The sequence below is a fragment of the Phyllobates terribilis genome, unplaced genomic scaffold (assembly GCF_046119375.1).
Source record: "Phyllobates terribilis strain yellow unplaced genomic scaffold, ASM4611937v1 Scaffold_9__5_contigs__length_417890890, whole genome shotgun sequence".
NCBI lineage: Eukaryota > Metazoa > Chordata > Amphibia > Anura > Dendrobatidae > Phyllobates > Phyllobates terribilis.
The window spans coordinates 113,719,663-113,734,326 of NW_027362769.1; the positions used below are offsets into that span (position 1 = coordinate 113,719,663).

General features: G+C 41.0%; 1 protein-coding gene across 11 annotated transcripts in view; it reads right to left on the reverse strand.

Annotated features, from left to right (window-relative positions):
• Nucleotides 1-14,664, reverse strand: part of DYNC1I2 (dynein cytoplasmic 1 intermediate chain 2) — a 114,682-nt gene that overhangs the window by 12,379 nt on the left and 87,639 nt on the right. For all 11 annotated transcript variants that reach the window (XM_073646951.1, XM_073646961.1, XM_073646957.1 and 8 more), the window contains 4 exons: nucleotides 12,813-12,959; nucleotides 12,242-12,355; nucleotides 8,497-8,630; nucleotides 5,888-6,032 (listed from right to left, as the gene is read on the reverse strand). In XM_073646951.1, coding sequence (XP_073503052.1) covers nucleotides 5,888-6,032; nucleotides 8,497-8,630; nucleotides 12,242-12,355; nucleotides 12,813-12,959 — 540 coding nt within the window. The remainder of the gene's footprint in view (nucleotides 1-5,887; nucleotides 6,033-8,496; nucleotides 8,631-12,241; nucleotides 12,356-12,812; nucleotides 12,960-14,664) is intronic.

Genomic DNA, 14,664 nt, shown 5'->3' on the forward strand with positions numbered 1-14,664 from the left:
ACTTGGACAGATCGCATAGACCTCTTCAATTATCGGATTGTGGGGCTTCCAGAAAGTCCGACACCAGCCAGCAAACTCGGACTGGCCCACAGGAGAATCCTCCGGTAGGCCGCCCCTGTGAAGGAGTGCTGATGAGCAGTGCTATTACACTTAATACAATACATTTTTCTGCAATTTGTGAATCATCTGTTCATTCAGTAAACAAGCTAGCCAAGTTAATATTACATAGAAGCAAACATAGATTAGTGTACTAGTGTCAGGTTATTTTTGCATGTGGTTTAACAGTGGGTCCCAAGAATCAATGTTATTGGTGGCCCTTTGTCAACCTAGTCGGACAATGCCTGCCAGTATGTTGTTATTAATGTGTTATAATAAGGATAGCCATCAAAATTCAAGTCACAAAAAGCTGCATACTAGAAAGTCTCTTTCACTATACTTCCATTCTAGAATGCTAACTAACGACTGGTACGGCTATTGTAGAGCTTGCGGATTTTATCCAGCTTTCAGAATTAGCAATTTATGATCTACAACTAGGCAGGATTTACCATTACTGAGCCTGGGGCGACTTTATAGGAACATTAATAGAAGACAAAGGATAAGTCGAGTACTTTTACTTACCGGTCATGTCTTTCTATATTAGATGCATTTTTTTAAGTCGATCAGATATTGAAGAAAACTCCAGCCAATGTCATTTCGGTGGTTCATCAGACATAATGATATCATGACTGGTAGACACCACAATGTAACTACGCGATAATGTTACCATATAGAGAAATAATCCCCATTTTAAAAAGTGCAGTAAAAGACCAGACACGACTATAAGAGAGGCGTTTTATTTTGGTCGTGTAGTAAAAACCTTATTTTTTTTATCCCGTTCAGGCAATATTTTCTAGAAGGATGATTATTGGTTTCTTATCTGTTGAGTAGAGGAATAGCGGCTTTGAGAGCAATGTGTATGTAGTATGGAGGTTTATTTGACTAAAGCAGCGCTAATACTTACATTTGACGATTGCTACCTTCCTCTGGTTTTCTGCCTAATTACCTCCCTCACAAAGTACTGATATTGCTACACTTACAAACAATTTATTGAAGGAATTGCCGCCGTGAGTGACAGGTGAGCATCATGGAAGCAGCTTGCGGCATTATTCTGTCTAAAATGCGCTTTTTCTTCATAATGATTATAGAGAAATATCTTTTATGCACACACTAAACATTTTTGAATGTCATCTTTCGGTAAAATTATTTTCTCAAAGGCTTGTCAGGAAAGCGAGAAGTACAATATCGGGGGATTTTTATTTTTTATATTATATTTATTTTCGACAATCAGGCCCCCGGTGAGCGACTATACAGAGACTCGTGTGCCTGCAAACACAACAAGCAATTTCCAATTAACAACTCTTACATTTACAAAACTATAATTAAGAACATTTGTATTCGCACTTCCTCAGTTTTATACATTTTATTTATACGGACGACTTCACAACCTGAAATCCGTTTCTCTTTCTCAGCTGAACTGATTATTTCCTCCTCGAAAAATGGAATTATTTCATTTATAACCACCTACAGGATTGTTAATTAATGGAGAAATGGGAATGGCAATCCCCTGGGGTTCCCAACAATTCAGCATCAGGCAAGAAAAAGTTTATTTGAGCTGAAAAACGCATTTCGGGAAATAAATGTATTCTAATCAAAAGGTGCCGACCTGACTTCACAGCTTTTATGAAATTGTAACAGCACAGAAAATTAAGTAAACTTGTCACCAAGAAGTATAATAAACGGATGGGCCGGGAATGGGTTAAAAAAAATACGTTTTCATAATCGCCCCTCGTCTGTTGTTGCCTGTATACGCTGGCTTCATAAGGTATCTGCTTCTCTTTGCTGGCGCTCACTGCCATTTGTAAATTAGATATACTGTAGATTTACCATGTGCATAATAAATAGCAACTGTACATCCAGTAGACTGGCTTTCTTGCTTGTACTGGTGTTAAGGAACGGCATTGGTTTATAGGTCAGAGCTGCTTTCAGCATCATAATGTTGATATATCGGAGCACCTCCTGCTTGATCAGTGTCTGGACAGAGAAATAGTTACCACATTTTTCAGACTAAAACGCACCCCAGGTTTAGACAGCAGAAAATAGGAAAAACGTGTCCTACTAATTGGAGCTTCACTGGTGGTGTAAAGTAGTGGAGGGGTCAATATCAGTAATGTTAGTGCAATAGGGTAAAATAAGAGGTAACAGATCTATTGTTACTGTTTCTATGCAGGTAGTGTATTATACACAAATAACTTTACACCATGCACATTATCTACACTCTACAGTGCTCACATATACACAGCACCCAGCTCCGCCACAGCACCCAGCTCCGCCACAGCACCCAGCTCCGCCACAGCACCCAGCTCCGCCACAGCACCCACAATATATATTGCCACATTTTAAAGTTCCTCAAGACATGTGACTGATGACATGACTTTAATGGTCCTTCAGCAACTCCAGACATGTAGCATCCATGCAGGTCAGAGAAAATCTTGCTAAAAAGTGTGATTAAAGTCCAAACAAATATGGCACCTATTTCCCGTTGCATGTACAGCACAAAACAATCTGCAGGCTGAAAAGATACTGTTGCCATTTACATCAGTCGCTGGCCCCAGTGGGGCTCACAATCTAATTTGTCTCTCTCAAACACATCAGGGAAGTTTTAATAGAAGGTAAAACAACCTATCTGTATGTTTTTGGAGTGTGGGACGAAAATAAGGTATCGGGAGAAAACCCACGTAAACACAGAGAATATATACACTATCTCCGTACAGATATGCATTATGTGAAGAGTGGTTTTCATGCTACATATGCTGTATAGTAAAATAAATGTAAAGAAAATTTTAAAAAAAACGTATTTTTTCAGACTATAAGACGCACTGTTTTGCTCCAAAATTTTGGAGGAAAGTGGGGGGCGAGTCTTATAGTCCGAAATACATAAATACTGTGGTTGTGGGGGATGTGGAAGGAGCGGGGCACAGGAGGCAGGAGCCGCCTGCTGCAGCCTATACTGTACCCGCTACTAAAGAAATTGCCCATGGGAGTGGGGAGCAGTGAATATTCATTTTCCTTAATAGCCGGCACACTGTACCCGCAGCGCGGCTCCTGCTGCCGCTCTGCAGTCTGTGTGCCCGCTATTAAAGACCATGAATATTCACTACAACCCATGGGAGTGGATTGTAATGAATATTCATTTTCTTTAATAGCGGGCACACAGACTGCAGAGCGGCAGCAGGAGCCGCGCTGCGGGTACAGTGTGCGCGCGATTAAGGAGAATGAATGATCACTGCTCCCCAAGCACACAGTCCCGGCGTGGGAAGCAGGGACTATTCCGGCACAGCATCTCACAGTGTGAGGGCGCATGGCAGTTACGCCATGCCCGGCTCACACAGTGAGATCCCTGTCGGCAACAGAGCTGAACGCAGCGCTGTAGTAGAGAGGAGGTGAGTATGATTGTTTATTTTTTGTGTGCAGCGCGATGGGGATCAGAGGGTGCCAAGCATACTAGGATGGAGGGGTGCCATACATATCAGGAAGAGGGATGAGGGGGGGCCATACGTACCAGGAAGAGGAATGAAGGGTGCCATACATACCAGGAAGAGAGATGAGGGGGGTCATACGTACCAGGAAGAGAGATAAGGGGGGTCATACATACCAGGAAGAGAGATGAAGGGTGCCATACAGACCCTGCCACATGGGACCCCACTCCACCAACGCTTCAGACCCCCAAGGTAAGCTGATTACAACACGCACCGGTTTATAAAAAAACATTTTTTTCCTATTCTCCTCCCCAAAATTTGGGGGGCGTCTTATAAACCGATGCATCTTATAATCCTCAAAATACTTTAAATTAAAAATAAAAAAAACTTCCATATTGTAGTAGCACAAGTTTTATACCATAGCTATGATAACCAAGTTGAAAGTGTATTTTACAATGTGCCATATTAAGAAATTTATTTTGGAAGAACAGTGCAAAATTTTCCTGTAGATGTGTTATACAGGTGCATCTCACTAAATTAGAATATCATCAAAAAGTTAATTTATTTCAGTTCTTCAATACAAAAAGTGAAACTTCTATACAATATAGAGTCATTACACACAGAGTGATCTATTTCAAGTGTTTATTTCTGTTAATGTTGATGATTATGGCTTACAGCCTATGAAAACACAAAAAGTCATTATCTCAGTAAATTACAATAATTAACAAAAAACACCTGCAGAGGCTTTCTAAGCATTTAAAAAGGTCCCTTAGTCTGTTTCAGTAGGCTCCACAATCATGGGGAAGACTGCTGACTTGACAGATGTTCAGAAGGCAGTCATTGACACACTCCACAAGGTCCCAGAGCTCCAATTTTCATTTGTGAATCAAGGTCCCAGAGTCTGGAGGAAGAGTGGAGAGGCCACAATCCAAGCTGCTTGAGGTCTAGTGTGAAGTTTCCACAATCAGTGATGGTTTGGGGAGCCATGTCATCTGCTGGTGTAGGTCCACTGTGTTTTATCAAGACCAAAGTCAGCGCAGCCGTCTACCAGGAAATTTTAGAGCACTTCATGCTTCCCTCTGCCGACAAGCTTTTTGGAGATGGAAACGTCATTCTCCAGCAGGACTTGGCACCTGTCCACACTGCCAAAAGTACCAATACCTGGTTTACGCACAACAGTATCACTGTGCTTGATTGGCAGCAAACTCGCCTGACCTTAACCTCATAGAGAATCTATGGGGTATTGTCAAGAGGAAGATGAGAGACACCAGACCCAACAATGCAGACGAGCTGAAGGCTGCTATCAAAGCAACCTGGGCTTCCATAACACCTCAGCAGTGCCACAGGCTGATCGCCTCCATGCCACATTGCCGCATTGATGCAGTAATTGATGCAAAAGGAGCCCCGACCAAGTGTTGAGCGCATTTACTGAACATACATTTCAGTAGGACAACATTTCAGATTTTAAAAACATTTTTCAAGCTGTTATAAAGTATTCTAATTTACTGAGATAATGACATTTGTGTTTTCATTGGCTGTAAGCCATAATAATCAACATTAACAGAAATAAACACTTGAAATAGATCACTCTGTTAGTAATGACTCTATATAATATAGGAGTTTCACTTTTTGCACTGAAGAACTGAAATAAATTAAATTTTTGATGATATTCTAATTCAGTGAGATGTACCTGTACATTTCACCATTTGCATAACAAACAGATGAAATCTGAGGTGATAGCTGCTGAATAATTTGACAAGAGGCAAATTTCAAATGTGCAGAACTGATCAACCTTGACATGATGGATAGCAAGGTTTACATACGAGGTGTGGAGGTTTTGGATATAAACCCTTGAGGAAGCTTGATAAGGCGAAACCGGTCGGGTTATGAACAATTTACATTTTATCTGATGGGCTGGTTTGAATCCACGGCTATCTAAAACAAAGCTGCAACAATGCTTTAGAGAAGGATCAGTGAAGCTGTGAGAGGACCTCTTTTGAACCAAAGGATAATCTGTAGAAGTAGATTGGAGACTAGTGTGTATTCATCTGATGGTGCAGAGTTGGACTAGGAAGGAAGAAAATATTATTCTAAGTCTAAAACAGTGAAGGGTCACGAAGAAACCCACTTAAAGTTTGAAGAAAAGTTTCCAACAAGGAGTGGGGAGAACTATTGGGGAGTAGAGACAAAGACTGTTGCTGAGGGTAATAGAATATTGTTAACTGATTAATATACTTAACTAGCTCCATTCCTATCAGTTATGGTGTTGGTCAATTTTTTCAACCAATGGAAACATACTCTTAGGGCACGGGGTGTCTGTCAATAGTCTACCAACTGGTTTTAGTAGTAATGGGCAAAACCGTATTATTTACCTTTGTTGTCCATAGTTTTACTGTCCAATCGAAGGAGGAGGAGACGAAAAGGTGAGAAAAGTCCACGGCTCCCACAGCAGAGTGGCAGTGGATCCCGGTGATTGGTCCTTGATGTCCTTCAAACATTTCACTTATACCGGCTTTACTGCAAAACAAAATATCAAAACAAAGCTAAAAACTTTTAGAGAATTGAGTGTTTATATGCCAGTGTGTGTGCATATCTTATTTAGCTGGGCTTTGAAAGAAATTATATTTGACATTCCGGAACTAATTATTATCCCCTGAAGAAGCAATATCAGTGATACGTGTGGGGACCACCAGCTCATCCACACAGGCCTTTAGATGCACTCACCATCTGTGTGTATAACGATGATCGCTTGATACTACACTGTTTGGGCATATACACTGCTAAAAAAAATAAAGGGAACACTCAAATAACACATCCTAGATCTGAATGAATGAAATATTCTCATTGAATACTTTGTTCTGTACAAACTTGAATGTGCTGACAACAAAATCACACAAAAATCAATGGAAATCAAATTTATTAACCAATGGAGGCCTGGATTTGGAGTGACCCCCAAAATTAAAGTGGAAAAACACACTACAGGCTGATCCAACTTTGATGTAATGTCCTTAAAACAAGTCAAAATGAGGCTCAGTATTGTGTGTGGCCTCCACGTGCCTGTATGACCTCCCTAGAACGCCTGGGCATGCTCCTGATGAGGTTGCGGATGGTCTCCTGTGGGATCTCCTCCCAGACCTGGACTGAAGCATCCGCCAACTCCTGGACAGTCTGTGGTGCAACGTGACGTTGGTGGATGGAGCGAGACATGATGTCCCAGATGTGCTCAATAGGATTCAGGTCTGGGGAACGGGCCGGCCAGTCCATAGATTCAATGCCTTCATCTTGCAGGAACTGCTGACACCCTCCAGCCACATGAGGTCTGGCATTGTCCTGCATTAGGAGGAACCCAGGGCCAACCGCACCAGCATATGGTCTCACAAGGGGTCTGAGGATCTCATCTCGGTACCTAATGGCAGTCAGGCTACCTCTGGCGAGCACATGGAGGGCTGTGCGGCCCTCCAAAGAAATGCCACCCCACTCTGTCACGTCTGTCACATGTGCTCAGTGTGAAGCTGCTTTCATCTGTGAAGAGCACAGGGACCCAGTGGCGACTTTGCCGATCCTGGTGTTCTGTGGCAAATGCTAAGCGTCCTGCACGGTGTTGGGCTGTGAGCACAACCCCCATCTGTGGACGTCGGGCCCTCATACCAGCCTCATGGAGTCAGTTTCTAACCGTTTGTGCAGACACATGCACATTTGTGGCCCGCTGTAGGTCATTTTGCAGGGTTCTGGCAATGCTCCTCCTGTTTCTCCTTGCACAAAGGCGGAGGTAGAGGTCCTGCTGCTGGGTTGTTGCCCTCCTATGGCCCCCTCCACGTCTCCTGGTGTACTGGCCTGTCTCCTGGTAGCGCCTCCAGCCTCTGGACACTACGCTGACAGACACAGCAAACCTTCTTGCCACAGCTCGCATTGATGTGCCATCCTGGATGAGCTGCACTACCTGAGCAACTTCTGTGGGTTTTAGAGTCCGTCTCATGCTACCACGAGTGTGAAAGCACAACCAACATTCAAAAGTGACCAAAATATCAGCCATAAAGCATTGGTACTGAGATGTGGTCTGTGGTCCCCACCTGCAGAACCACTCCTTTATTGAGGGTTTCTTGATAATTGCCAATAATTTCCATCTATTGTCTATTCCACTTGCACAACAGCATGTGAAATTGATTGTCAATCAGTGTTGCTTCCTAAGTGGACAGTTTGATTTCACAGAAGTTTGGTTTACTTGGAGTTATATTCTGTGGTTTAAGTGTTCCCTTTACTTTTTTGAGCAGTGTATTTGATTACACCCTGTAAGCAGGGGTGCTATTGTTATACCGGTGGAGTTTGCTCATTACTCTCTTTGGATTCTAAGTAGCGGTTCTAGGACTATATTGCTGGTCAGAACCGATCAGCAACATAGAAGAAGATATAAAAATACCAGTTACATTGATACTAGGGCTTTTTTTGGGGGAGATATTGTCATTTTTAATGCATAGTTTGCACCGGTTGACGAGTCCTCCTGCTGCTACGGACTTATTAGTAGCACTTGTCTATATATTCATATTGTATTTGGTAACCAACAATTATTTTACGATAATAAACTATTTTTGTTTTTAAAGGGGCCCTCAAACATGTATTTAGGGGAATGCTTTTTGAACGCATAAAGGCCTGTAAATAAGCTGTGTGCCAAGGGCTCTGGTGCTACTTGAGATGACATGTATATGAAAGGTCATGTGTCCTCTTTCTTCTTATATTAAAAACAAATGGTGGGGGTGTCCTACAATATAATAATAACAATAATAATAAAAAAATAGAACATCACAGAGGCAGATACAGAGCCATTCGCATTTTGTATTTTAGTCCTTCCTAACTGGGGATATTTCCATTAAATATGTAACTGGAAATTTCTTGCCAATATGTCTCACTTGGATGAGGGGTGGGGGCCTTGTTCATTGTCATCTTTATGAATTGCATGAAGAAAGGATTGAACATTTTATTCTACCTTCCATGGCGGCATGCTGTGTAGACAGACCCTTCTTCACTTCCCACTACAAAGTTGTTGACATCTCCCACCGGGAAGGACATGCAGGTGACAGCTACGGCCTTCGATTGCTTGTGAACTAACTCCATGCTGTCCTGGAAAGAAGTAGGGGGCAAAAATAAGATTCTCATTCTCCGAGTAATGTGTTCTTCATGCTACATAATGACTGCAGCTTACAAGAAGGATTAGATTGCAGCTTTACAAAGGTTACATAAAAAAGATGCTAATAGTCCATAAAATCTGGGGGGGGGGGGGGGAGACAGGAAACAAAAAAAACCCTGCAAACATGTTACACTGAAAACTGATATCCTTCGTACACAAGTAAAAAAATAAAAATAAAATACTACTTCTTAACAGGATGTGACGGAGCAAGTATTTTTTTCCCCCATTAATATTAATTACAAAGTCCCCCACCCATTGCTAGAACAAGACCCCCGAATTCCCAGTTCCTTCTACTATAGCAGGCCGCTAATCGTAAGTTAAGTGATGGTGGAGCTTGCGTAAATTTATGTACTCCTTTATATCATCAATCTGTTGCTGCATTACCGAGTAATTTGCATTCTCATTCACATGCACATGAGACGTTAAATGTTCTTCCAGAGCGCTTCCTGAGCCACCAACCCATTTTGGTTGACTGGTAGCTCATTGTGTGTGATGTTAGCCAAGCAAGGAAATTAGACAGTGAGCTATTAGTCAAGTTAAAGAGGTTGGTGCTGGGTGGAGAAAACAAGCTTTGGAGGCAGAGGCTCAGAGAATGCTCTGGCACACCCAGAGCACTTATCACCACTTGCGAATGCCAATTTCTCGGTAAAGCAACAACAGATAGAAGACAAAGGTGTTGAGGAAGTTACATTTCAAAGACCTACATGCCCAAATATGCTGCTTGAGGGGATGAGTTGATCATACTGAGATTCCCTTTAAACTTCACTTTTGTCCCCTCTTATGCTTATCTGCCCATGAGCCACCTCTTCATGTCTCATTCACAAGTCATTTCTGTAAAAATAAAACAGGACTTCTTGGAACTAAAATACCTTTTTTCTGACAGTTTCTTCAGAAAGAGCTTTAAAAGGAATCTGCCACCAGGTTTTTGCAACCAAATCTGAGAGGAGCATAATGTTGAGATAGACCCTGATTCCAGTGATAAGTCACTTATTGAGCTGCTTGCTGTAGTTTTGATAAAATCACACTATCAGCAGCAGGAGATCATCACTAGAGGACTAGTAAACCTGCTGTCATGTAGTCCTTCATATTCATGAGCTCTGTATTACCCCACCCACACCACTGTTTACCAGCTTTCTGCCTATGCGCAGTGTACACAGACAGCAACCATTCAGTGGTGTGGGCGGGGTTATACAGAGCATTCAGGTAAGTTGTAGATCTGTAGCAGAGAAAACTGTGATTTTATCAAAATTGCAGCAACAAGTAAAATAAGTGATACATCGCTGGAATCAGGATCTCTTGCCCTATATTATGCTGCTCTCAGATTGGGCAGTAAAAACCTGGCGACATATTCCCTTTAATTTTAACGGTTTCAACTGAGGTGGGATATTTTGTGTCTCATATTAGATCATTCTTGACGTGGGAAAGCTGTGTAATAAAGGATATTTTCTGTATTTAATAAACCTATCTAAAAGTAAAAAGATATTATATATCTCTAATGTGTAACTGGAGACTACTACTGCTCTGAATAAAATAAATCACTAATTATTGTAATCAAATGGTTCCCATATCAGAATCCCAGCAAACAGCAGAGTACTCATCCGTCCTTTACTGACAAGGTACTCGTCACTGGGAACACAAAGATGAGCTCAGCGAAGACGTACACCAAGTGTATCAGTGACTGCGCTCTACAATCAGATCACATTTTAGTTTTTACTTTATTGCAGATCCCTGGAGGGCTGACCATCATCTAGCAGAGTAGGGAAAGTTCAGCATTAGTTGCAGATTTTCGGTACAACAAATACCTAGTAAGAATTCCTTCACACTAACTTTTATTTTTGTTTTTTTTCTGCTTTATTTTCAGGCATTTTTCACATGCATTTTGATGCGATTTAAGTCCTATAGAGATGTCAATGAGGAACGGATAATAAAAATGGCAAGAAAACTGACTTTAGTGTGTTTAATATTTCCTACTGACTTTCAGACATCTGGTTGGGAAAAAAAAGCGCAGGAAAATGTTTAATCTGAGTTTCAAACACTTTCTGCCCCTTTTCCAAAAAGGGGGCTTGGTATTGCAAAAATGGGTATGGTTAAGTGGAAAAGTGGTCTGCACCAAAGTGTGGCAAAATTATGGAACAAATTTCTCACACAAAGAAAAATCCACTAAGTCATGAAAACTTTATCTAGACCACACGTCAAACTTTGGCCCGCGGGGTGATTATATTTGGTTCGCGACGCATTCTGGCATTGCAGCTTCAACTTATAGGAATCTGACTGGAGCAGCAGGGGGACTGGGATAGATTTTTTTTCATTTTTTTCTTTTAATGTGGGGCCCATTATTCTGTATGGAGGACTATGTGGGGCCCATTATTCTGTATGGAGGACTATGTGGGGCTCATTATTCTGTATGGAGGACTATGTGGGGCCCATTATACTGTGTGGAGGACTATGTGGGGCTCATTATTCTGCATGGAGGACTATGTTGGGGCCATTATTCTGTACGGAGGACTATGTGGGGCCCATTATTCTGTATGGAGGACTATGTGGGGCCCATTATTCTGTATGGAGGACTATGTTGGGGCCATTATTCTGTATGGAGGACTATGTGGGGCCCATTATTCCATATGGAGGACTATGTGGGGCCCATTCTGTATGGAGGACTATGTGGGGCCCATTATTCTGTAAGGAGGACTATGTGGGGCCCATTATTCTGTATGGAGGACTATGTGGGGCCCATTATTCTGTATGGAGGACTATGTGGGGCCCATTATTCTGTATGGAGGACTATGCGGGGCCCATTATACTGTATGGAGCACTATGTGGGGCCCATTATACTGTATGGAGCACTATGTGGGGCCCATTATACTGTATGGAGCACTATGTGGGGCCCATTATACTGTATGGAGCACTATGTGGGGCCCATTATTCTGTATGGAGCACTATGTGGGGCTTTTATACTGTATGGAGGACTATGTGGGGCCCATTATTCTGTACGGAGGACTATGTGGGGCCCATTATTCTGTACGGAGGACTATGTGGTGCCCATTATACTGTATGGAGCACTATGTGGGGCCCATTATTCTGTATGGAGGACTATGTGGGGCCATTATTCTGTAAGGAATGATAAGATAAAACTTCCTCAATTGTAGACATGTTTTTAATAACTATCAAGGTTGGCCTGAGACTTTGTCCAAGTTTTTTTTTACCTTGGCCCTCTGTGTATTTGAGTTTGACATCCCTGGTCTAGACGATAATAAAATACGTCACAATTACAAAACAGCGTGAAGTCTACCAATAAATTACAATTAGTATTGATAAATTAGTCCCAACACGTAAAAAAAACCCAAAAAACTAAAATTCGTAGATTGTTTTAGAAGTTTATTTCTGGAGTGGAGAAATATTGGGGAGTTGATTGATTTGACACGGGCTCTCATAGAAATAACAGCTAATTGCCGAGAAGCAAAAAAGGCCAGGCTGAAAACACAGAATTTCTGACGTTTTTAGTCTTTTTTTAATAAACATAACTGATTCTTGAGTGTGGACTTACCTGTGGCTGAGAGAGCATATCAAGGCTCCAAGAACAGATCTTGCCGTCTGTCGATATACTGATCAAATTGTGGGCGTTCTGTGTACCAACCACATTAACACAATACACCGGGTGCTAAAAGAGGAATATATTTATTGTTTAATTAACATGTTATGCCTTTATTGATTTATCAAGAATGTATGTATATTATATATATATATATATATATATATATATATATATATATATATATATATATATATATATATATATATATATATATATATATACCCTAAACCATTAATGAGAATTTAAAATCCTCCTTCCCATTGCTTTATACTTGAAACAGAACTGTAATAGAGTTGGAATTTATTTGGGGTTTTTATCCCCAGAATCGAATTGTGGTACACGGATTCTTCAACTTTGTGCAAATCTTAAACGACCCAAATTATTATGCATCTTACCAGTCTGATAATTAACTATTCACTTATAAAAATACTAAAAAAAAAAATGTTACTTTTCTAATTTTTGTGTGAAATTACTTCATTTGGTTCCTAAAAGATGGATGCATCCCTATCGATTTCTCCCTTACCGTGTGAGCGGCGGCAGATAGTGGTGTCCTCTGGACCGGCGTCCTCTTATTACTTCGATTGTCCCACAAGACAATTTGGCCTGAATATGTCCCACCAACTACCAGATTTGGGTGAAACTTTGCAAAAGCAGCCGACATAACCGCAGACTAGAAAAAAAAATAATCCACATATATAAACAAGATGGTAGCTAAGATTCTTGGGTTTCTATTAAGAACCTTAAACAGGTTGTTCCATCTCCTACATGTATGGTATACCCTCCTGCAGGACATACTACTGTCACATTTATTGTAGGTCCCATATCTGGGAACAGCATCTATCCCAAGAACAGGCCCATGTTGTGTGTCCCAGGAGCGGTGAGGTTGGGGTATTAGGATGGTGTGTCCTACCATTGACATCACTGACATTGAATGGTATGTGTAATCAGAAAATTTGCTTGATTTTTAAAAAAAAAAATTCTCAATTTTCATCTTGCAATTCTCACACTGGCCTTTATGCGTTATACTAAACTCACATTACCTGATCTATACAGAAAATGTTTCATCAGTCTCATTGCCATCACAGACAGGATTACAATGACATATATATTATATATAGAGGTATTACCTACCACAGAATCTACTAAGCACAATAGTCACAGCTCACCTCCTCCCACACACTTTAAAAATGACCATTGCTCCGATTAGAAGCTCAGAAAGTTTATATATTTTAGAAGGGTAAGGGAGGAGGTGAGCTGTGACATCAACTATTGTGATTGGTAGATTCTGTGATATATCTTACATAGAGAGGTATTACCTGTCATTGCAATCCTGTCTGTGATGGCAATGAGACTGCTGAAAATTCTTCTGTATAGACCAGGAAACATGAGTTTAGCATAAAGGATAAAGGCCAGTGTGAGAATTGCAAGATGAAAATTGAGAAAAATGAATAATTTTTAAATTTGACATAAAAAATAGTATATAAAAAATAGTCAGTCAGTCTTTTGTTGCCAATGTTTATAATGCCCAAAATAAACAAGTCCTAAATTAGGCCTAGTAGTCGGTGTAAGAAAATTGCATGTTTTGTTTGTTTTTTTTTTTATACGGAATTTTATTTTTTTTTTTAAAGGGGAACTTGACACTTGATTCATGCTGCCCAAACCATGGACAGGAGATATATTATTCTCTGAAACACTATGGCGTTTCAGAAAAACACAGCTCGAAGAACAGGCCAAAGACTGTGAGGAGAAACGACGACTAGTCTGGCAGCATCCCAAAGGCTTCTTCTCCTTGCAACGCTCTAGCTGATTGGCAGGTCTCTCCCAATGTAAACACATGAGAGAGATCTGTCTATCACCTGGAGTGGTGCTCACGTCCCCTATGACGGACATCCTGTGTGTGCAGAGCAGCCTGTCCATCAAGGTGCAAGATGGAGAGAGTATAGCGAGCTCTGTATAGTGAGCGGTGACTTTCTGTCACAGACTTGTTGCCGCCTGATGACCTGAAGCAAGTGGCTGCAGAGAAAACATAACTTAATTTTCTCCCTGTAGCTGCACATCCAAACATATTTAAAACACTATTCCCAGCAGATTTCCACTGCGTGTGCAGATATCTTGTGCCATCACGCTCACTTGTGTGGGCTCTCGCCTATCCAGCTGAACTATACAATATTCCTGCACAGTTTTACTGCTGCGGATGAATGACTGTAACATCTTGTAGCAGTTCCCTACCATTATCAAGTAACGCTATTGCAAGTTTTCAAAGAGGCAAAAAAAAAAGAAAGGAACTGAAAATATAGTTTTTAAAGTCAGAAATGTTTAAGGGTTTTTCTCCTATCAGTTTCAGCAAAATTAACATTTGTCAGTCATCTCCACCG